This window comes from Cyrtonyx montezumae, unplaced genomic scaffold, assembly GCF_038088225.1.
Source record: "Cyrtonyx montezumae isolate F1298 unplaced genomic scaffold, pur_monq_1.0 scaffold_25, whole genome shotgun sequence".
Classification (NCBI taxonomy): Eukaryota; Metazoa; Chordata; class Aves; order Galliformes; family Odontophoridae; genus Cyrtonyx; species Cyrtonyx montezumae.
Window position 1 is genome coordinate 47153 of NW_027071992.1, and position 25105 is coordinate 72257.

Consider the following 25105-nt stretch of genomic DNA (forward strand, 5'->3'; position numbering starts at 1 on the left):
ACTGAACCTTTTTACTTAGGCAATTTGTTTCAACTTTGTTAAAATTCAGTGCAGGAAAAGGAAAAAAAAAGTGTGATACATCAGAATGCTCATCAATTTATTTAGGTAGCCTCTTGAGTGCTTCAATTTGACACTATTAGACTGCGTTGTCAAAAAGAGTCTCGATTCCCTGTTCAAAAGCAACAAAGCAAGCCTTCCTCATGCTGTTAATTACACTGCCTTTCTTTTATCACTTTTGTAAGTAGGACAGGAAAAGATAGGTGCATACTAGGAAAGTAATCTACAACAGCTCTGTTTTTCTCAGTTTTCTCGCAGTCTCCACATGACCACTGAAGCAGATGAAAAGCAGCTGTGTGCAGCTGAAAGGCCAGATATCAAAGTGCTTCTTTTACAACTTTAAAGTAAAAAGGCCAGAGAGACACTGTTTAAAGCCCTTCGCAGTAAGTTTACTTTTAGCCAGGTTTCTTAAGAAAACAAGATTCCTGTGCACAAGAAAAACTAATCACCGTCAGCACGGTCAAGCACTGGAACAACTTGTAAAGGCATGTTGCACAATGTACATCCTTGAAAATACTCAGAAATTGACTGGACAAGGGCTGGAGCAATGTTATCAGACTTGTAAATTAGTCCTGCTTAGACCAAGAGGCTGGACTGGACACTTCCAGAAATTCCACCTGACCTACATTAGCCTACAGTTCTGAGTCACCTAGTTACCTTTGAAGTAATATGCCATTTTCAGAAACAAACAAACAAACAAACAAAAAAAAAACTTAAGAGGTAAGAGAACACAGACATTAAATTCTTAGAATTGGCTTAAATGACATCCACTCCTTGAGATTACTTTCTTATTTTTCATTCCTGTTCTCCTCAAAAGAGAGTTCTATTTGGTTCTCATTATCCACTCAGCTCAATACACACTCAGTCACACACCCTTTTACCTTGCTGATAGTCACATAAGAGCAGGAAGAGGATTTTGGAAAGGAGAAGTACACAGATGAAGCAAACCTATACTTCAGGCAGGGCACAAAAAGTTACTGGAAAATGCAGCTTTGTAAGCTTTGCTGACATAACTACTTGCTTTTTTGTAAAGTATGCAATTAACCAAAGCAAAACTCTGGACCCTAAAACTACTGGGAAATATTTTTAAACACTTTGTCTATAAGGTACAAAGGAGAGAACACAGAATGCATTCAAATACAATAAAAATAAATTTTTGAAGCCAGAACTCAAATAACAGCCTTGCCATGAAATATCTGAGATGGAAAATTGTCACTGATAGAAGCATTTGTTTACAATCTCACTGCTTCTGTAACATAAGATATAAAGAATATGTAGTATGTCTCTGTCCTATACAGGAATTTGAATCAGGACACTGTGTAGTTAATGAATATTTTACTACAGGATACTAATATGTCCATGTATTTCTATATTTCCAAGCACTTTTCTTTCTGTCACTAATGGTGATGTGCCAATAATATCCAATCCAAAACTCACATATGCAGAGTCATGCTCCTTTAAGTCATGACATTTGTTTAAAAAGAATTAAACTTCAGATTCTCAGTTCCCATCCTGACTTTTTAATTACTAAATAATATTAATCATCTTTTCCATCCTTCTTCCAAAAATATTAAGATAAAAATACCAAACCTAAGCCTGAGCACAATCTGGAGCTCTGAAGTAGGAGAACACTGAGGAGTACACAGTTTAAGGTCTAAAGGAAAACGCTTGCTGATCTGCACACACAATGTTTACTAGTACTCCAATGTTATATTTACATGATACAGAAATACTTAACAGTTTTGGTTTCATTCTGTGGAGCATTTCATTTCAATTTAAGTATTCTTCTGCCCCCTAAACAGCTTCAATACCAGAACTTTGTACTGTACAAGACTAACAAGATAAGATCGACTATCAAGAAAACTGCTAGAATTACTCTTTTATCATTTTCCAGGACTAGTGAAGCCAAAAACAAATATTTGTTAAAAGTCAATTTAAAGCAGTTGAGCTTTACATTTAGAATTTATTCATCATTAAGTAAAGAAGAAATGGCATTGCGTATCTGCATTTGTTTCGTATGAGCCACCCAAAGTGCAAACAATACAGCAAATCCATCCTTGGGCTACGTGGGTTCTCAAGGCACTTTGAAAGTTTCATTCAAGAGACTCAAACACAAGTTTTTGAATAATTTTCCTTCCTAAGTAAGAGTTATTTATCCATAGTTTGCTTTCAGAAATATTTTTGGTCAGAAATTTGAAGTTTCTCCTCAAGTGGATATAAAAAGTGGATACAAAAGGTTTGGGTTCTGTAAGCCAGAAATGTGGAAACTGTTGGTTGGTTAAATTTTGTAAAATTCATACAGTGCACACTAAGCAGTTCTCCCTTTACTGACAAGAATAGTTGTAGTAGATATAAAGAAATCTATATTTGAAACAATATTTTTGTGAATTTCCAACATATTATTATTGTACTAGAAACTTTTATTTTGCATAATCCCTACCTGCCTGTCAGAGGTTATCTTTGTCTACAAAGTGAACCTTCTCATCACTTTCAGTAAGTTTCCAGATAGGACTGGTAACCCAAATAACAGGGTGACAACAACCACTCATGCTAAGTTAGCTGGTAAGTAAAACTACAATGAGTAAGTTGAGAAAACATTAAGATGCTCGGAGGTAACTTGTTCAGCACAGAACCACAACTCCTCTGAGCTGTAACTTTTCAATTAAATTCAAAGGGGGTTCAGTCTGCTGAGGGGTTTATTTTATAGGGTGTTTATGGTTTGTTTGGACTTTTTTTGAGTGTGTGATTTTAAAAATGGCAGTTAAGACGTTCAGTTTGAACTGCTCAGTATTAACATCCACACACGAACATACAAAAAAGTAGGCTAACAAAGTATGTTTTGCAGAAGATTCTCAGCTCCAGGGCTTACTCCATCTTTTGCACTGCAGCTGAAGGCCTTGGAGAAGCTTCAACAATGGCTTTACAATATGAATTTCAGTTCATAGTGCCTGACACATATTTAGACTTCACCTCCCATACACTTGTTACTGTTTCCCACAACAAATCTGATTCACTTCAGTGGAAAGTGACACTGGCCACTCACGGTTTGAATTTGACCACCCTGACTTTGCACTGCAGTTGAAGAGGGCTCTCAGTGGTCATGCCTCTGTGGTGTAATCAAAAGTAATACAGGCAGAAATGCTACCTGAAATGCAGTAAGCACTGCTGAATACTGCTAATACTGCCAACAGTGTTTAATGTGCAATTAACACAAAAGATGTAGTATTGAAAATACAAATTTAAAAGCTCAGTGAACTCCCCAGAGATCTCAGCATCTTCAGTAGCGTTTCTATTCATCTCTGAATTAGACAATTTTACATTATTCCACAATGTTGTTATATCATATTATTCTACCTACATCAGGGAAGCATCTGTATTTGCCATTTCTCAGTTACTCGGAGACAAGCAACTGAACACTTCAAATGACACTGAGTTATCTGGTTAACTACATGAAAATAACTAAATGTTTCTAATTTGGATTCAAGAGACTAGAACATACGGAGCTCTGAAAAACTTCATTATCTTTAGATTGATCCAATCAATCAGCAGAGTCATCATTTTTACCCAATATGCTTTTCTTTGCTCATCCAAATCTGGATTCCTGTTCCCCTTACTTTCTTTTTCCTTGTGTATCTGCTCTTAATCTCCACCCTTTGCCATTATTATTATTTATTTATTTTTACCACTTAAAAACAGAAACCTTACTCTTTAATTCTCTGTCAACGGGAAGATCTTCAGCTGCTTCTCTTTCACTGCATGGAAATGTTTCCAAAGTTTCTGTTTATGACAACAACGGGGTCCATAATTAGTATTGCTGCTTCAACATACTTGGATTTCCACCAACACACATTATTTGTGATCTTAATACAAAGATAAAATTAAAAGCTATGTACATAACTGGGTTTCCAAAAGAGTAAGTAAAGTATGAAGTTAACTTACTAAAAACTTCACTCGCTATATATTAAATATTTTTAAACAAAATTTTTCACAGATATTTTTATATAGGAGCCAAGTAATTAATAGTTATCTCCTTGATGCAACAACTTTCTGAAAGAAAAGAAATGTACTTCTTTAAAGACCACTTGCAATTTATGTCACTATGTGTTGCAATTCACGGATCTAATATATGTGTGTAGCCCAGAATGAATCAGAGAGCAATGGATACATTTTGGAATTTAAGCTCTTCTGATGCTTCAGTCATGGTGAATATTAGATTTTAAGTGGTACATGCCTCCAAGCTCTCTCTGTTGTGATGGCATTTCCAGGTCATTAGAAATAGGTGCATCTTCAACAACAAGCTTTGATAATTGTGTCCCACAATAAAGAACCTACAAACAAGATCAAAAAGGATAACTTCATTTTAATGAAGCTTTGTGTTTTGTTTTTTTTTTTCTGAAAAGTGAAAAACTTTCACTTTTATTCTAAAATTGAATTTAAGCTCTTAATAGTCTGCATCTGCCAATATCAAGCAGAAATTCTGCTAATTTAAATTCTTATTGAAAAAATGTCATTATCCACTAAGGTCTCTAAACTATAACACTATTTTTGCTACATTTGTCCCTGGCTTTTTGACATTTCAATAAGACTGCTCCTTTTTATCCCCTTATTTATCCTCTTCACAGTGAGGGTGACAGAGCACAAGAACAGGCTGCCCAGAGGTTGTGGATTCTCCTTCCCTGGAGATATTCCAAGACCGATCTGAATGCCTACCTGTGCAGGCTGCTGCAGGGAGCCTGCTTTGGCAGGGAGGCTAGACTCAATGATCCCTTCCAACCCCAACAATTCTGGGACTAACTACCTATCAGCTTTTTCAGTCCCCTTCTTAATCATTTTTAAAACTACATTTTCAAAAAACTGACAGCTTATAGAGTAGGTATTCCACAATCACTGAACATCTATGTCTAGTTCAGAATTCTACAGCTACTCTTTCTGGAGTTATGTCCTTCTGTTCACATCACTTCATTAGCAGTAGGAAGACTTTAAAATTCAGGCTCGTACCCTGTTTTTAGGATGAAGAAATGCAGATTGAAAATAGCAAAAATATTTCCTGACTGCATTTCACCTTATGAATTACAGATTTGTTAAATTTGTTACTTCCATTTATAAATATTATTTCTGAGTGTAAAAGTCAAGCATACCTTGTTCCACGCATACTTCCATGTCACATAAATATCATTTCCTAGTAGGTCTTTAACCCACTCAACTGGATTCTGAAATATTTTGTTCTTGCTTGTTTTGACCTTGCCATCTGCTAAAAGTGTTGCTTTGCAACTGAATTCCTAAAAAAAAAACAAAAAAAAAAAAAAACAAAAAAAAAAAAAACTTTTCAGCTCATAAATTAAAAACCTTAATTAAATTCATAAAAACATGGAAAAAATGTTGGACCATATAGCTGAAGAGTTGCATCAATTTTTTTCTTTCTCAATAAATAAATACAAATTGTTATGGCTTACAGTCTTTTACAGTCCAGCAAATTATAGTTTTGTTATGTACATTGCTGGTTAATGATGGTTACTATGTAGAAGGTTAAACAATCAGAATAAGGGAATGATTCACCAAAAATAATCAGCCACCTTCCACCATAACAAATGGTTTGACTCTGTAAGAATCTAAACTAAGATGTTTAACTCAAACACTTTGATAAACATTAAATCTAATTCACAGTTTCATAGCATAGGTTCATAGTGTTCAAAAACCAAATGCTGCATGCCTAAAGCTAATTTAAGTAAGTACTTTGTACTTCTAAGTAGATATATATAACTGTAAAGACACTTCACAAATCTCTTCTTTGCAATGCAGCAGATACTGGCCTCTAAATTTCAATCTCTACAGCACTGATGGTTTTCTAAGACACAAATGAATGTCACTTCCTTTCTACTAAAATCACTGTCTTCTCTAAAGCCACAACATCAGCATTACAGCATAGGGTTATCATTCCTTAGGATCCACACATAATTAGTTGTAATCACAACAACAGTCTTCAGAGATAACAGCATGCTAATTTAATCATTTTAGGGTTTGGAGGAGAATTACACATCCTCCAACAAAAAGAGTGTGTATAGATCTATGACATAATCCAGTGTATACGTTTCTAACTTGATAACACTGTCTTATATTACAAAACATAGCAACAAATCAGCTGCTCTTTTAAGAAAAGCAGAATTGTAGGTGCAGAAAAAGAGGTCTTTCTGCATTAACTCTACCTGGTTAGCTAAAAACAACCTTTCATATTCTAATTAATATGTTGCTCTGGAAATTAACTAGATCACAGATGTGAATTCAGTCAATAATTCCACCATTTACTCAATACTAAGTCAGTTCCTTAGCGGCTGTCTTAAAAATCTACTTTATATTTGGAAACACGGGGTCACGCTTTTGTATTAAATAGAGGTTGATTTTACTTTATTTTTTGCAAACATGGTTTGTATTAGACCCCAGAACCAGGTGTTATGTTATCTGGCATACATTCATATCTACCATGACACAGAAGTAATCCTTCATAGCTGCTTCAAAAAGCTACATTAAGTCATAAAAACCTGAACATTCCCCTCCTTCGAAGTTGAGGCAATACACAACACAGACCAACCAACAATTCTACTCTGACTTTAGCAATAAGAAACACTAAGAAACTGATAATGCAAAGTTAAACATTACATAAAAAGTATTTTGGGTATTATTATTATGGGCTAGCAGATGTTATCTACAGCATTTTTCTTTAAAAACTCATAAAAGATTACCTGTAACTAACACACACCATTTTTCACTACTAAATACTGACAGTACAGTCTGATGTTTCCCCATTTTTTTGTTTTTTGTTGTTTCTTTCCCCTCTCAATTATTCACTAATGTTAGCATTATTATATCTCAAAAAATACCTTCAGTGTGAATTGCAAAACATTTTCTCCTGGCTTAATCCTTCCCATTTCCAGAAGATCTATCAGTTGAAGTTTTCTTTTTGTGTTTTTTCTTACATACTTCCTTTGTTTTCGTTCACATTCCTTGTAACTATACTTCTGGAAACATTTCTTACTAAGGTTTACTGGATAATCTGTTTTTGATGTAAAATTTGTCACCATTGAGTCTGCAGTAGACAAGTTCCCACAACTCTGAAAGAACTCTTGAGGCAGATTAGGGAAGTTATCAGCAGACTCTGACGCCACTACTTGCTGGTGCAGCTGGAATGCTTCCTTCTTATGTGCATATCTGTGTATATCCTCATGTGCAAGAACCTGATGACAGTCACTGTCTGGCTGACAAACATTATTACTGACAACAATGCTTTGGGCTCTGGAAATATTTAATGTGTTGGTCACTGAAGTGCGATATGACGACTTGTTTCCTTGCTCTCCAACTGCTATGTGATCAATGTCTTTTTGCTGCGAACACTTGGTTTGAGAAGTGGAAGCAGCAGGTTTTGAAGGCAATGCCACTAACTCTCTAACATTTGGCAATGTTGGCATGTCATTGAAGTAATATTTTCTTATCCAGTTCTCAGATGCTGAAGTACTGTCAGAAACCACTTCGTTTCTAACTGCTTCTTTATTTGCTCCTGTATCAGCCAAGTAGTTGTTTGGGTATTGGCTGCATTTCTGAGCTGAAAATCTATTTTCTGAACAGAAATGTGCTTCTACATTAGGCATGCTGGAACCAAGCCCCATAGCATTTACAACAACATCAGAATTCATTATCTGCTTCTCTGAATCTGATGGTCTGAACACTTGCTTTGATTTTCTGTAATTTTCTATTTTCTGGAGTAATTTCTTCTGGTTTTGGACAACAGTCAACAAATTCTTTTCCCTAAAAGAGAGGTTAGCTTCTTGTTCCCTCCTCCGCAGTTCTTTTTTAAAAGATTCTGCTGAAGCTCTGCAGAAAATGTAAAAGTAATAATAAAGACTCCAGAGTTACTGTGAACATAAAACAGAAACACTTTAACTCACTAAAAACAAGGGTATGTTTCAAAAAATGTTATGAAACTCTAAGATCTGAACAAAGCTTTTTTATTATATCTAAAGTTGATAATACATTATTTATTGTTCAAATGCAAGGCTTTATGCACAACAAACTGCAGAATCCTGACAAAAGTAAGATGCAAAGCATCAAAACTGCAGTAAAAACCTTATACCATCTCTAACTCAACAGGTTTGTATTACCACTAGTCAGTCTTTTATCATTGCAAATCACTGCAGCTCAAATTTTGACTTTTTTTTTACAATGAGCTCAGAACGAATTATTGAAGTTACTATCTGATATTTTTATGGTCTTTCACCACAAAATGTTCAATGAAAATCAAAACTGTAATAATACTATCATAACTATTCAGACAAGGGGGCAGAGCAGTTTAGAATGTTATATGCTAGCCTGGGAATCTCTTTTCATCAGGTCCTGCTTCTTGGTTGAACTGGTCCCCCATTTAAGATTTCTTTCCAGGGATTTCACCTCCTGCTGAAATGGGAATTCTTTATTTTCACCACTTTGGCAGGAAAAACACCAGTATGATCCCCTTCTCTTTCCTTATCTCACCTCATTGGGCAATTGACTGCACCACTACTCTGACAACTAAGACAGAGGAGTATCGCAAGGTGTGGGAAAAGGAACAGCAGCAAAGTTTGCTTTATACTTCATCCATGGCACAGACACCATGCAAGTAGTATTATCCCTCAGTGGGAAGAGAAAGAGGAGATCAAGACAGAGGTACAGTAAGACTAGTTGGTATAGAACATGAACAGCTAAATTACAGCTTAATTACCCCATGCAATGCTATAGGCTTGGGGCAGAATGGCTTGAAGAATGTAGAGAGGAAAAGGACCTGGGGGTGTTGGTTGATGCTCGGCTCAACATGAGCCGGCAGTGTGCCCAGGTGGCTAAGAAGGCCAACAGCATCCTGGCCTGTATTAGAAATAGTGTAGCCAGCAGGAGCAGGGAGGTGATCATCCCCCTGTACTCAGCTCTGGTGCGGCCCCACCTCGAGTACTGTGTTCAGTTTTGGGCCCCTCACTACAAGAAGGACATTGAGGCCCTGGAGCGTGTTCAGAGAAGGGCAACAAAACTGGTGAGGGGCCTGGAGCACAAGTCTTATGAGGAGCGGCTGAGGGAGCTGGGATTGTTTAGTCTGGAGAAGAGGAGGCTCAGAGGTGACCTTATAGCACTCTACCACTTCCTGAAGGGGGGTTGTGGTGAGGAGGGGCTAGGCCTCTTCTCCCTGATAAGTAATGACAGGACGAGAGGGAATGGCCACAAGTTGCGCCAGGGAAGATTTAGATTAGACCTCAGGAAGCATTTCTTTTCTGAAAGAGTGGTCAGGCACTGGAATGGCCTGCCTAGGGAGGTGGTTGAGGCACCATCCCTAGCGCTGTTCAAGAAGCGTTTAGATGAGGTGCTTAAGGACTTAATTTAGTAGTTGGGTAGAGATAGTGATAGGAGGATGGTTGGACTAGATGATCTTATAGGTCCTTTCCAACCTTATGAACTTATGAACTTATGAACTTATGAACAGTGTGACTGTATTAATATCCAATACTATGATAGTGCTTGTAATCTTGTTTATAATCCATTATATGATCAACGTATCAGCTTATTATCAATCACTAATATTACTAAGCCTTCACAACTACAGAATCCTGGAGATCACTACTGAAACTCCAGATATTTTTCTAGCAACTTTTCTTTGGTGAAATTTTGTTGCTTTATTGCTGTATAAAAACAGCAGAAACTGCAACTGAAGAGGAAGTAGAGGCAAAAATATGACCAGAAATATAAGGGCAAAGCAACATACAAATAAGATGCTTTTTTCTCCTCATTTTTCCTAGGCGAGAAAACATTTTAGTATCTTCAAAGGAATATATGGAAACTGAGAAGTAATACATCTTCCTGTGCCATCTAAGTGAGCAACAGAAAAATTAAAAAAAACATGATAAAAAACATAATTGTCTGGTCATTCATGTCTTGTGTGGCAAAACATTTTATGTTATTTTGTTAAAAAGTATCTTTACATCATATAAATAATTAAAAGGAAATACAACATAATTTGGAATTCAGCTCATTACAGTAGATGGGCAGCTGTTGCATTAGGCACAGGGTATCTGCAATACCCAAAATTATCTACCAGATACCAGACTGAGAGGAGACCTGATCCAGGTTTATAAATATCTGAGGTGTGGGGGACAAAGTGGTGAGGCCAGATTCTTTTCAGCAGCGTGTGGAAACAGGACAAGGGGGAACGGACAGAAACTGCAGCACAGGAGGTTCTGCACGAATGTGCGCAAGAACTTCTTTACGGTGAGGGTGACGGAGCACTGGCACAGCTGCACAGGGGGGTGTGGAGTCTCCTTCTCTGGAGATATTCAAGACCCGCCTGGACGCCTACCTGTGCAACCTGGTTGCTTTGGCAGGGGGGGTTGCTTTGGCCGGGGGGTTGGACTCGATGATCACTTGAGGTCCCTTCCAACCCCTATGATTCTGTGATTCTATGATTCTACCAGTCTTCCTAGAACACTTTATTTCTTAGCATTAGAAGGCAGATTAAACTTGTGAAAATATAAATTGTTTTGTCTTTGTTTTTTAAATCATCCTCCAGCTTGTTCGCAAGAACAGTTTAGAGCCCTAACTTCTCTTGTCATAAACATTATTTTCTAGTAATTCATGTAATCTGTGTAGTTCTCCTCCTACTGAAGATAACAGAAGCGAGTATTATCTGCAGCAAAGGCTGAATGAAAAGAGATCTTCCTGCTTTCATGGCAATGTTATTGATCTCCTAATTACCTCCATCAGTAATGCTTTACAAAAATCCTATAAATAAAAACCTTGTATTCTACATACCTGTATTTTTTAGCAAGGGCATCCCTCTCTGCTTTCTGCTCAGCAAACATTTTATTCAAAGTAGCTTCTATCTGAGACAGGTCTCGGGTAAACACGTCTGTCCATTATTTTGATGTAATCAGAATGATGATGGCAACAGTTAGAAGAAAATAATTATAGCAATAACACATTTAATATAAAATAGTATATAAAAGTATAAAAATATTGTTACAGCATTATACTGCCATGCACAATAAAAGCTATTTACAAACAGAACACATTTAAAGAAATCATTCTCAGGAAGAATTAAGTACACATTTAATCTAAATTTAAATAGTCCAAGTATCAGTAAAGTTTGAAGTATCACTGCCCAGTCTAGAAAGGGAACAGATAAATAGATTAAAAACAGATTAAAAGAACTGTACCATGGCTGAGAAGCAGTGAAACTTTATGCAAAAAGCATACAGGCTTTGCTCTTACACATCTAAACATGTATTATAGAATAACATTAAATATAGTGAATAAAAATTTATGATTTCTTTCTGTAATAGGAGAGGCAGTTAAAAATTCTTCTCTGGCTGCTCACTTTTCTTAGACATATATCATAATGAAGAGTTCATAAGTCACAGTGAGCAGATACCACTGGAATAATACATGAAACCTAAAATCTCTGAAAGTATAAAACAGGAGAGATGAGATTTCATTATGGAAAATGGGTAGTTATATGACTAAAAAATGTATTTATGTTTCCAATAACCTATTTCATAGGACCTACCAGTATTTATTATTTATTAAATTTGAAAGATATTAAAATACTACTTTTATTTATCACAGAGTCACAGAATGGTTTCTTTTGGAAGAGATATTAAAGACCATCCATTCCAACCCCCATCCCAGGGGCAGAGTTGCCATCCAGGTTGTTGGGTTGCTGCCTAAGGCCCCGTTCAACCTGGTGTTGAATGCCTCCACGGACAGGGCATCCACACTCTCTTTGGGCAGCCTGTGCCAATGCCTCACCACCCTCAGCAAGTTTAACATAGTTTAACAGAAAATTTGAATCTATTATTTAGAGCAGATTGTATTGCATAAAAGCACCTAATTCCTGACTGTCAGTCTGTCAATATATTGACATATTCTTGTTCAGACTTGTGCTTTTTCACAAGCAGTCATTACGATTTCATTTAAGTAGCTAGATGATTAACACTTTAGTTAGAAGTGGTAACAGATCACCAGGTCCATCACACACACATCCCTAACCAGAAAGTCTGATACTCCTTATTTTCCTCATTCACTAAATTTTACGGATCTGTTTCACCTTATTACACAGAAAGCTTTATCATGCATACAGGATCCTGCCTAGCATATGTCTGTTTGACGAACACTTTTCAAGCAAATATAATTTTAATTAACAGTTCAAACTTCATGCCTTTGACTTGGAAGCTATAAGACAGAATAATTCCATATTTCACATTTATTTTTGAAGGGACAAATAGATCCCTTTAAATATAATTTGAAAACTTCATGCTATTTTCAGGGAAAGAAATGAAAGAAAACAAGCTTCCTTGCTGCTCTGGAGCAGAAGTCTTTCAAGGGTATGAGCTGCTCAAAAGTACACTAAGTTCTTCATAGCTGTCTGGGAGAGAGACACTGATCAAAGGCCTTCTGGCAGCAAGCTCTGCCACTTGAAAAGCCACAGCCTCATGATCTAGGAAGTCAGTGTCACTTAGTAGTCTCTTGAGATTAATCTGAACAGAGATTCAATAAGGCCAAGTCAAATTACATATCCAGGCATCAGCATTTCTGAAACTGTCCGTCAGCAACAACACCTTCTGTTTAAGATTTCTTGTTTTCCCCTCGAAAATTATTTTAGGCTCCTGAAAATGTAGCCACAATAGAATGAAAATAATATAACCATTGCTTTAAATGCAAACATAACTGTTCGTGATCATGGAGGGGCTCTAGAAGATTTTCATGTACTTATCACTGAAGAATGCTGCCAAGAGTGTGTGTTTTTTATTTGGTAATCTTTTTTTATACTATTAGGTTGATTTGAAACAACATATTTCTGTGCCTCTTGCAGCATGCTTTCAGTTTTTCATTCTTATGTAAACTAGAAGTATTTTAGGAAGTACAGCCATATGGAAACTACTATTAAAATCTTACTCGCAAGTTGTAATTTCTGAAGGATTTATCCAAACAGTAAAACTATTTCTAAAATGGCAATATTAGATAATTACAAAAAGATTATTGAAACAACTAGAATTAACACCTACCTGCATCTTCAGAAGTTCTCAGTTCAAGTAGTAACAGTTCCTTCTGCTTCTTTTCAAGATCTTGTATGGCAGCAACAGACTTCTGTTAACAAATACAGAAATTATAGCAAGAAGTATGGTCAAATGCACTACATAACACACTGCTCATGATGCACGGACTGCAGCCTAAATAACAGAGGACTCAAATCATTCCAGAGAGGAAGCAGCTACTGTGTGTAGGCCGTGAGGTCACTGGTATGATATAAATAATGTCAAAGCTGTGCTCTGTAAGGGGATGTCACAACCAGGGTTTTCCCAGTCATTCAGACTAGTCTAGTTCAGAGTCCCACCTCTGAATTCAGCACAAGCAGATAATGAATCTCACCAACACAGTAACACCTGGACAACTTACACGCAGTCTCTAAAAAGTTTTTGGAACTGCTGAAAAGTTTCAGTGCGAGCTCTCCTAAACATACAAAGTATTCAAAAATCTTTGTGGGTATTTTAAAGTAAGAGTACACAATTTCTAAAAGTCTTCATTATGAAGAAAAAACATTATACACTTATAAAAATGTTTACGTGTTGCCTATTATTTGCACAAAATGTATGAATACATTGGAATCATGATCAGAAGAAAGTGACAATCCACAATTTTTTCACATGCTGTAATCCACAGTTTACTGATCATGATGCTATTTACATAGATTCTAAAGGGTTAATTATTTTGATGATAGTTTTATGTTATTACGTCAGTAAAGAACACTATACAGTAGCACACTATGGAGCAGTACTGCAAAACTGTTCTATACTCACCACATCGTATTTCTCACTCTGGGGCTCCAAAGACATACCACCATTTTCACAACAGTTAAGACAAGTCACGCATCGTCTTCCTGACATACAACTATTGCACTCCACAACTAAGAAAATAAATATAATAAATATAATAAATGTAATTGCAGAACCACAATTTGTTAAGACAAACTAGTACAGGTTACAGAAATGCAATAGTAGACCACAGCAGACTACAATAAAAACATCTTGCATATGCAAATGAGATCAAATTTAAGCAGTATAAGGAAAGAGTCTTAAAAGCTACAATTATAGATGATAGCAAAAATTTTAAGAGTGAAATAAGCCCTTATTCCTCACATTTTCAGGAAAAAAAGAACCCTTATGTATCCTATTTTCTAAAAATATATGAATAATTATCAGTTGATAGTATCTGTGCCAGAAAATATGCAGCCCTGTATATTGCATTCTAATGTGTAGTTTCACATTGAGATTACAGTGTAATCTTATTTATATTAAAAGCCAACATGCCTGTAACATCACTAGTTTCAATGTGTCCATATCCAACAGAACAGTAAGACATGAGCAGATCTTTCATTTCATCATCACGAGCTCCATCCATAGCACTTTCCCCAGAATCATTCTTCTCACAAGGATTTGCTCCATGCTGTAGTAGAATCCTGGCTGCCTATTACATATTGTTATTTGTACTGTGGTTACTCTTAATAAGGAAATAGGATATGACTTATAAATGATAAATACTATTTATCATAAATCACAAATAACAAAGGTACAAATAAACCTGTCACACTTGAAGTCTCAACTAAATAAATAAGCATGATTTGCTCTTATATTTCTAATATTTCTTTAGAATACACATACAATTTACGACTTGTTTGTTAAACCTCCTTTACCTATGATAGTACTACATACAGCAGTTACAAAACATCACGGATTTAAATTTAAAAAAAAAACAACTGGCGAATTATGAATGAAGTGCAGAAAAGAAGTGGGTTGTTTCCTCTGGATATTTAATAGTGGCTTTATTCTTCAATTATGCACAGTAACGTTTGGGGTTTCTTTATTTCCAAAATTAAAATCATTTGTCTGCACGTGTAATTTTAAGATGTGGAAAAGAGATTTCTAGTACTGACGGAATCATATACCCTTTAAAATTTAGATCATAAGAACGCATCTGGGAGGCAGAGCTTGGATGCTAAAAAATTTCCATGTGCACAATTTTTCATATGTAGCATTTCTAATTTTCTTATTGTTAAACAGCAGAAATAATATGGAAGTTCAAAATCTGTTGTGCTTTTTCTAGAGTAGAGACAGAACCTTCTCCACTGGTTTCCCCCTACAAATACTGAATAATAGTTTACATGTTGTCAAGTGTAAGGTTCTAACACTGTGAAATCACTTCCTTTATTTTATCTTGCCCCACAGAAAAGATAAATGGCATTAAAAATCAGCTCTTTTGACAGGAAAAGTTGGAGTCAGCCAGGCATCATCTGCTTATATTCAGTTCCTTCAGACTTCCTGTGCCATTCAAATAAAAGGCAGACTTCTTGAGGACTGTATTTATTTCACCAATTCTGCATGGATTCAAAGCATCTTTCATGACTAAGTTTTTTTAAACATGCATGTTATAAACCCCAAGTCTATGGTGTGAGGAATTCCTGTGTGGGGCAATCCTAATGGTCCCATTTCCACAGTTACCTATCCATGCTACAGTTGTGTTAAGGCCTCACTTGAAGCACTGTGTCCCGTTCTGGGCTCCCCAGTACAAAAAAAAGAGAGGGATCTCCTGGAAAGAGTCCAGCAGAGGGCTACAAAGATGGTAAGGGGCCTGGAGCATCTCTCTTATGAGAAAAGGATAAGCTGAGTCTGTTCAGCTTTGAGAAAAGACAACTAAAAGGGGATCTGATCCATTTCTATAAATATCTAAGGTGTGGGAGGCAAACGGATAAGGCTGGACTCTTTTCAGTGTTGTGTAGTGATAGGATGAGGGGAAATAGCCACAAACTGAAGCATAGGAAGTTCTGCACAAATGGAATGCAAATGGAATGCACAGTGGGAACTTCTTCACAGTGCAGTGATGGAGCACTGGCACAGCTGCACAGAGAGGTGGTGGAGTCTCCTTCTCTGGAGGCATTCAAGACCCACCTGGACGCCTACCTGTGCAACCTGGGCTAGGGAGCTGCTTTGGCAGGGAGTTGGACTCGATGATCTCTGGAGATCCCTTCCAACCCCTACAGTTCTCTGATTTTGTGAAGCCTCTACTACCCATGATAAGCACCGTGGTCTACTCCTTCTCTTCCACTGGCACAGTTCTTAAACAGGCTCAGCAGCCTGCTCTAGATAAAATCTTGTTTTTAGAGGACTACTTCTCCATTTGTTCAGCTCCCTAAGCTAGTTTTATGCATAATCACCAAAAAGCGCCATGCTGAAGTCTGGCTGGTGACTGCTGTTAAAGGCATGCAATGTTAAGCACTTAGAAATGTATCATTTCCTTTGTTAACTGAACTCAGCTTCTCTCCTATACTCATAAAATACAGTTTAGTCAAGTTGAATCTTGTTAACAGTAAATGAAAATATTTTTAAATGGGAATAAAGAAAATAATAATGGTTCAGAAAAAAAATTTACAAAAGGTAAAAAATAGAACAAAATATTTTAAAATGTCAAATCTGATATTTTCATTGGCCTCTGTGATACTTCAACTCATTTCAGACATACAAATGGAAAAAAAAATCAAAAGTCTTTTGTTTAGAAATCAACCATTTTTTCATTAACTGGAAAAGCTTTTCCTCTTTTATTTGCCTATAAAAATTCCATTTTCTCAGATAGAATTTTGTCTTCTGATACACCTGTTCAACTCCTATAGGTTTCAATGGGAGGTGTATTCATGAAAGCTTAACAAAATTTTTCTGATTAATAGTCTCTTTAAAAACAAACAAACACAGAATGTGTATGTACCAGAATTAATCGCTGATTTTTTTGCCACATCAGGGAAACATTTTGAAAATTTAGGAAAAAAAACTATTCCATGTCTTTAAATATTACAATTTTCTTTTAAAAATCATGTTTTGAGACTTAAAACTTGTTTGCTTTAGTTTACCTTAATAGGATTATTAACTCACAACACCTCTTTAGATCTCAAATTTAGAATGCTCAGTGTTTCAATATTATTTTTAAAAGGTCCAATATGTGGGAGAGAAATACTGGGTGCTCCTGAACTTTTCTGATTTACACACTGGACTGAAAATGTCAATTAACTGTACAGTATTAATTGTCACTACTGAAAAAAAATTCTTATTATTTTCACTGACTCAAAGAATGTTGATTTACTTCCTAAATGTGTATACACTAAAATTGCTCTAGGAACTTTAGACTTTTCAGATTAAAACTATTTCACTTTGTTGGCCCAGTACTGGAAATTAGGTAACATAACTTATAAGAAAAAACATACCTCCAAAGAATTGATACTAACAGCATCATGTATTGGCAAAATACCATCCAGACCCCTGCTGTTAACATCAGCACCAGCTTTCAGTAATTCTGAGATCACTTCAGTAAATCCACCAGCACAAGCTTCATGAATTGCTGTCCAACCTAAAAAAAGTACAATATGCATCTGATTTGAAACCATCCACAGAAACCATTAACTAGCAAATACACATTTTGGTATTTTCTGTGAAATGAACTTTGGATTCCTAGCCTTTAATACTAGTCTTAAACAGAATCATCATAAATTACTAAGATAAATTATTTTCCATTCAGCTTTCATTCAGCTTATCTTAGAGGAAAATGTATCCAATATCAACCAGAAAGACATTTTGTACTCTTCTATTACACTTTTAAAGATAATGAGAAACAAATAAGCAAGCAGTTAAAAACAGAGTAGAAAGAATTTAAGCAAATGATTATTAGAACTGTTCCCAAGGAAATATAAGATACATGTGACTATGTTTCATGCAAACATAAATATTCATGTACATATGTATCGATTCCCTCTGATCTTTCATGGCAACTGGTCAATTTCAGTGACATTTAATAATGGATGTAGGTCTCACAGATAGCAACAATATAAGGGTTTCATATAAATGCTGTACATAAGGAATGTGTGCAGGCATGTATGCCTTACATATATAAACACTCATGTGCAGTTATAAAATCATTCTTACTGTACTGAGAACCATAGTGTATGTAATTCCTACATGTTATTTGAAATAGTGTTACAGAACTATTTGAAAAAAATATGAGAAAAAAAGCAGAAAAAAACCACGAATCAACTGTATTTATTTAACAAATATATAACAATGATAAAGAGAAGCTATTTTCTACAGCACTGTGGTTGAACAGTTTCAAGAGTCACAAAAATAAATCAAGATTCCAAAATTATATTAAAATTATACAAACTACATAAGGCCGTATGGACTATAAATGATATTAAATTACATCTAGAACAAATGTATAAGAAAGCAATCTTCAAACCTGCATTGTCTTGTTCATTTACAGGAATTCCAGATGATATGAGAGTTTTCACCAAAGACAAATTTCCCCTCCTGGCAGCAACATGCAGCTTAGTCTCTCCATTTGCATTTTTCTTCATTCTCTTCTTTGTCTTAACTGTTGTATTATATGTAACATTAATTCCTCCTTTATTGTACATTACATACATTATTTTGCATTATCTACACATAAAATTATATCGTCCTTTTTGGTAGACAAGAAATATTTTAAAACGCATACTGGATGTTCATTAGCAAAATGATACATCTTTATAAACAAGGAATTAAGCTTCCTAATTTATTTGAATTAGTGTAAACTTGTGCAATACCATGGCCTTAATTATTCAGTATTATTAACTACATCAAAAGTTTAGAAAAGATCTGCAAAACAGCGTGGATAACAATCTCTGTGCCAAAACACTTACAGTTCATATCTAAATGACTTAAGAAGAGTATAATGGATTATTGATAGGAGAAGGGGGAACAGTTTTAAACTAAAAGAGGGCAGATGCGGATCAAATGTTAGGCAGAAAATCTTTACTGTGTGAAGCTAAGACGTCAGTCTGCCTTGGAGGTACTGAAGGCCAGGCTGGATTTGCCCCAGGCAGAATGACCTAGTGGTTTGCAACCCTGCCCATAGCATGAGGGTTGGAACTGAATGGTTTTATGGTACTTTGCAACTCAAGCCATTTTATAATTTGATGATTACAGAAGAACAGGGAAGGTGACGAGGTTGAAGAGTTTTATACTATACAGAGGTAGGAAGTATGTTGCATTTCTCCACAAATTTCTTATAATTTATCATTTGTGCTTGCCAAATATATAAAATATATGGGAAAAGGTACTTAAGAAAGCAAAGACAACCATTATCACTTTTCATTCTGGATTCTGTAACAGAGAGGACAGAGATTTCTGTGGCAGGTATTTTTACAGCTGTGGTGTGACAAAATCTTGTGGACTGATTACAAATCCTTGACTAACATCAAGTGGCATAGCTGAACTGCCTTTTAATTAAACTTGTGAAGTACTTGGCTCATGAATGTAAATAACTTTTTTTAATCCTTCTCTTACTGATTCACAAAACAAACAATATCCACTTTAAACTATCTATGACTGTGAAATAGATTTTAATTCCCAGGTTTCAAGTCAACAGACAGAAAACAGGAAGAGGTGAAAAGAAAAAAGAACAGATCTAAAAGGTATTAATTCTGCATATAAAGTAAGAATGACCTTATCCTACAAACTGCTACCAAATAGACTTGTATGTCTGTGTCACAGTGTGTATAAAACTTCAAAAGCTCTACAATGCATTTTAACTTCTTTTTTACACTCATTCTCAATGATTTAATACTGTGCCATTATATTAAAAAAACAAACAAACAAACAAAAAAACAGAAATCACTTGTTTCTTTTCCTGACTTCTTAAAAATATGGAATTTATTAAAAAAAATGAAAGAGTAAAATACTTCAGCCATGTTTTTTTAATTATTCATATGAACAATTAGTTCCTGCATACCAAATGTTTCCTCTTTAGACAAGCTGTCTTCTCAAACATTTCCAGTTATTAGTACTATCAAATATCTTCCATGACTTGACAGCTGCCTTGTTTTAGGTTCTTCCTGTCTTCCAGAAAATCTATTTTCCCAAGATTTTATTTAAGCTAAACTAGTGAGCCTGTCATCCAGGACTGCTTGAAAGCACAAGAAAGATGTACTGCAACTATATAAGACAGGCATGTAGTGAGAATGTATCCATACTAACTTTAAATCAGCTAAAACAGGTTCTTTTGCAGTCAGACCATGACAGCACAGAGCTCCACTTCAGCTATTATAATCTATCAGAAAGCATTTGTGCATCCAATTTTGCATGGGTGTACTCGGCCCACACGGTATTGGCAACCAAAGGAACTAAAAACTTACTTATTCAAATGAAAACTGATTCAAAAGTAGTCAGAAGGGACTCAATATTGAAATATTTCTCCAGCAGCGTGAGACCTACTGTTCTGTAAGATAACATACTGTATTTTATTTAAAAGCTTCTGGGTATGAACTCCTACAGTAATCATTCACTTTCTGGTTCTTCTTCCCCCCTGCCCCCTCTTATTTGTGAGACAGTGTCCTAAGGGCTCTTTTCAGAGAAATGGGAGAGAAAAAAGGTGCACAGCAGCCCATTAAGCTAACAACCCTTAGTAATATAGGCTGAAAGTGAACAGAAATATTTGCAAAGTTTTCCAGTTAAGTTGCCATGCATGATACTACTCTTCATGCTTGCTAGGAAACATTTGAAATAGCATAATGGGACACTGGTATGTGAATCAAAGATCTCCATGAAGTACACTGCCAGGAAAGATTAGGACCTTGGCAGACACATAATCCAGGGACTGAACGTGCAAAGAAAAGGTGGAGAGGCTAGAGTAGCCAACAGTAAGGCTTGAGTAGGCTGGAATATTTTAACAACTTTTTTAAATAGGCATTTGAACACTTCACTACTGGTCTATAAGTAATTCTTTCCACAGACCAAACTATGAGTAAAGCGAGCTGTTTGTGCTTTCATTTGGGGTAAACAGAACAGGAATGCCAAGAGCCTAACAGGTGACTGATAAGGCTGAAGAAGCACTGTGCATGTGGTCATCTAGGAACAGGAGATTTTTGTTCCAGAATGGAATAACAAAAGGAAAGTCACTGGGGCGCTGAACAATCAGACAGGATACAAAAGCCAGTTAAAGGCAAAAATATCTGAAAAATCTGCAAGCTATAAAACATTATCCCATCTTTCTTTCTTTTTTTTCTTGCTGCAATCAGAATGCCAGTCTCCAAAGCTATTATTAATAATTAATTTTTTATAGCCTTCAGCTATAAAAAAGGCTATACTTTCTCCCATAATCTCTCAAACAGTAACATTCTTCTATAATGAAGGAAATAATTAAATTTTAGCTGAAAAAAAAAAATACTGTCTGTAGAATCTCCCTTGGGGAAAGAAAGTTATCCATGAAATAATATTCCAGAGAAGATCAGGATGTAAGACTCTTGTCTAGCAAGTAAAGAATGTAAAGGAAAAAACATCCCACTTACCCACTACTAGTAATGAGCAAAACCATAAGAGATGCAGAAAATAACATTTATAAGGAAACAAATGATTTCTATGTTCAATATTTATTCTTGCAGTAATTAATATCAGATAGTGACATACATCAAACGTGCAATGTTTTCTTCCAAGAATGATATAAAAAGGGATTCATACAAGAGAAGGAAGCAACCTAGAAATAGGAAAGCTATGTACTGAAACTGCCAAATACTGGAAAACAACAAGCAACAAGAAGCACCTGCTTCTTTCCATCCACTCTTCTACTTCCACAGAAATACAGAAACTTATTCCAGAAACTCAAGACAACAGGAACTTGAGAAGGACTGAAAATTAGTAACCATCCGAGACAGAAAGAGGAAATAGTATTCTGTACAACTCAGAACAAAAGAAAACAAGAAGCCTGTGACTACTAATGTAAAAAGATCAGCATAGTTAACTGGTTAATTTTTGTCATGATGTGAAGAGGGATAAAAGACATTGCAGAGATTGGCTGGTGAGTCCTTAATTCAACGTATTAAGTATAGTCAGCATCCAGACCAAAGGCATCGAAAGCAGGCAGCTCTTGACAGAAAAGACCAAAAGAGAAGTAATAAATAGAAATGCATATAACATGCCAAATCCACAGAAAGCTAATTTTTAATTGATCTCTGATACATGAATTACTTCATGGAAGACCAACGTAGTGTTATCTTTAGCTCTCAGCTAAGTGACTTAGTTAATTAGGGTTTAATTTAGTCTTATTTAAAAATCTTAGTTATGACTTTGCATCCTCTCAGTTAACACACTAAAAAAAGACTGATGAATACAACAGACAGAACAGAGAAAGAATATATTTTTTGTAAAAATGAGTAAGTTCTAGCAATATTTCAAGTATTTGGAAATAACTAGATTGTTTGTTGAGTATGCTATTCATACTTCCCCATGCTTTCCCTCCTGTATTACAAGAGGTTTTCTTCCCATATGTTCGGAAATAAAAACAACACTGTTTTTACAAAATAACTTTTTACCTGGTTTCTTAGATGTTTGCTGTGCTGACGCTTGACTGAACTTCGAACGAGCAGATGAAAGCTTGTTTTTCCTTATACTGGAACGCAAGTTTGTCTTTTGTCTTGCCTCCTGTGGGTCTATCCTTAATCTTTTGGTTTGGACTTCTACTTCAGTGAATTGCAAGAGCATATTGCACTTTCCACTTCCTTCTTCATTCTTTTCTGTGCCTTCTGTACCGCCCATTTCAGAAAATCTTCCTTTATCTGTCAGTTCAAAAAAAGAATTTGACATATTTTCAAAAATTGAATAGGTTACTGCAGAGGTAGTTTGTCCTGGACTAGGTAGTAATTTGGATTTTAACATCACTTAACTCTTTACCAACTAACAAGCTATGGATACTCTAACATAATACTGTACTCACTCTTCACTGTATGCTAACGTAATGAGATTAAATCCAGTTCAAAGATTCTTTTGAGAAAATAAGGCTTTTACAGATTTATGTTGCTAAAAAAAATTAAGGTGCTTATGAATTTTATTCTAATTAGCAAACATTGTGGTCATATTTTGAAAACACAATGGGGATTTAAATCTAAAATAGACTAAAATATAAAACAAAAATGACTAAATAATTAAACTGGCATAGTAGATTTTATCAGATCATATTCCATGTTTTTGCTATTTATGGCAATAAACATGCTCTGGAGAGTTAATGCTGCTGTTTTTTGGCTTTAAATATTTACATACAATGCTTACAACCAATTGATGAAATGACTATTTTGAAATAAATCATAGCACCTGATTTCTGAGTGGTTTCTTTCTGTGTATTTTACGCATTCTGAAATAAATATGGAGACTTCTTCTCTGTATAAATATCAAAATACAAACCTGATTTTGAGTTGGTGTCCTTAAGAACTTGTCTCTTCCGTTTAATTTGATCTACTTTCTTGTCATGTATTTGTATATCTCTAAAAAAAATCTCTAAACTATGAACATTTTTAGCTTCCTTCACGTGACATCTTTCAGTGCTTTCTTCTGCATAAAGCAGGATTCTCCCTCCTGCCTCTGGTTGCTGAGCCTTTTGCTCACTGGTGTTCAGTGCACCATCAGCAGAATTAGGACTTCCAGAAGAACTAGCTTCACTAGTAGTTGCTAAAGGCTCCCACACCAGGAGTGTTTCTGTATTTATATTAAGAGTGCATTCTGTGCAGCTGGTTCCACCATCCAATATATTAGTGAAAGTGCTTTGCATCTCATTTTCAATAGTCTGTTGCAATAGGTCTGCCCTTCCTAAATCAGTAAGATTTGCACAAGCTAGTTCTGACTCATCTGTTTGTAAGGAAACCTGTTAAAACAAACCCAAAGAAAATTATAAAAACAGAGTTGCTCTACTAATTTTGTTTCTATTCAGAACAGATTCAACTTGATCTGGCAAAGAAATTATTTGCTCTGAAGGTATTCTCACATCAGTATTTAGATTCCTGACTATCATATCGTTACTGTTACTCAGTGATCAGCCTTTTTGAGAGGAAGTCAAGGCAAGTAACAAATACGAGTCAAGTTCTGTTAACCCAACAGTCTCAGAAAGCTGTACAGACACTTTTTATCCAGAACCAATGATGTGGAACAACATCATCTCCTACTATAGCAACAGAATTTGCCGAGCTTCCATCTTTTCTGTCCTTTTCTTCAGTAGTTTTTCTATTGCAATTCTATCTGATTTACTAAGATCAACTTTCACAGACCAACTGGAATAGAACAATTACAACTAGAAACAACAACAGTGATGACCTACAGCAGGGAGTTAAGTTTTCCTGTATTCATTTCCTGCTACGTAGATAGACAAAAAGAAGATAAATACTTCTGGTGTTTAGTACTTCTGATTGAAATTACTTTTGATTATTTTTCTCCTGGCTGTAGCCTCTGCAATATCAATAACAGGTATTTATCTTTTTTGAATGCCTATTCTTTGTGTTTTTTTTGTTGTTGTTTTGTTTTTCCATTCAGTTTTCTGGCTTCAAAACCCTGAAGAACTGTATCTTTTGGTAATCCATTATTCTGCTTTTTTCATGTTTAGCAAATATTCCCTTTGGTGCTTCAGTATTTTCATGTTCAGTTGTGCTACCTGCAAACCTTACAAAGGCAGAGGTTCTCTAACTCTTCCCTACTGAAACCCAATATAAACAAATTACTGCACAGATTGAAGACAAAGCTATCTAAGCACTACCCAGCCAGGCAACAAGTACTGAGCAACACGCAACTTTCTGCTGTTTTAGTCAGCTTTCTGCAAGTACAGAGGGGCACCAACATACCACATTTGTTGTAAACTACCTCTGTAGCACCTGTAAAAACTCAGTAAGACCCACTGTGCATGACAGAAAGCTGACTGCCTCTGTCATGCATGTTTACAAAACTGCAGTTTACCATTATTACCCTCAGGAATCAGCAACTATTTGTCAAACTTTGACATAATGTTGAATGTCATTCTGCTTCAGTCTCTGGTGGATACATAACAACTGATACATTATTTGCTGGTTTTGAAACACATTTCATAAGCAGTTGTCTGCTCTAGTTTACTTAAGACTGCTAGAAGCTCATCACAGTACAGTACAAATTAACAAAGGGATTCT

At 35.7% G+C, this 25105-nt stretch overlaps 1 protein-coding gene across 1 annotated transcript in view; it reads right to left on the reverse strand.

The window, feature by feature from the left end:
• ANKRD31 (ankyrin repeat domain 31) overlaps window positions 1-25105 on the reverse strand; it is a 58452-nt gene that overhangs the window by 7174 nt on the left and 26173 nt on the right. Inside the window, 12 exon segments of the mRNA XM_065740127.1 lie at window positions 3763-3834; window positions 4289-4385; window positions 5196-5336; window positions 6933-7920; window positions 10873-10969; window positions 13125-13206; window positions 13917-14023; window positions 14427-14583; window positions 17366-17508; window positions 18391-18525; window positions 22499-22741; window positions 23364-23820. Of these exon segments, the coding sequence (XP_065596199.1) occupies window positions 3763-3834; window positions 4289-4385; window positions 5196-5336; window positions 6933-7920; window positions 10873-10969; window positions 13125-13206; window positions 13917-14023; window positions 14427-14583; window positions 17366-17508; window positions 18391-18525; window positions 22499-22741; window positions 23364-23820 (2719 nt within the window).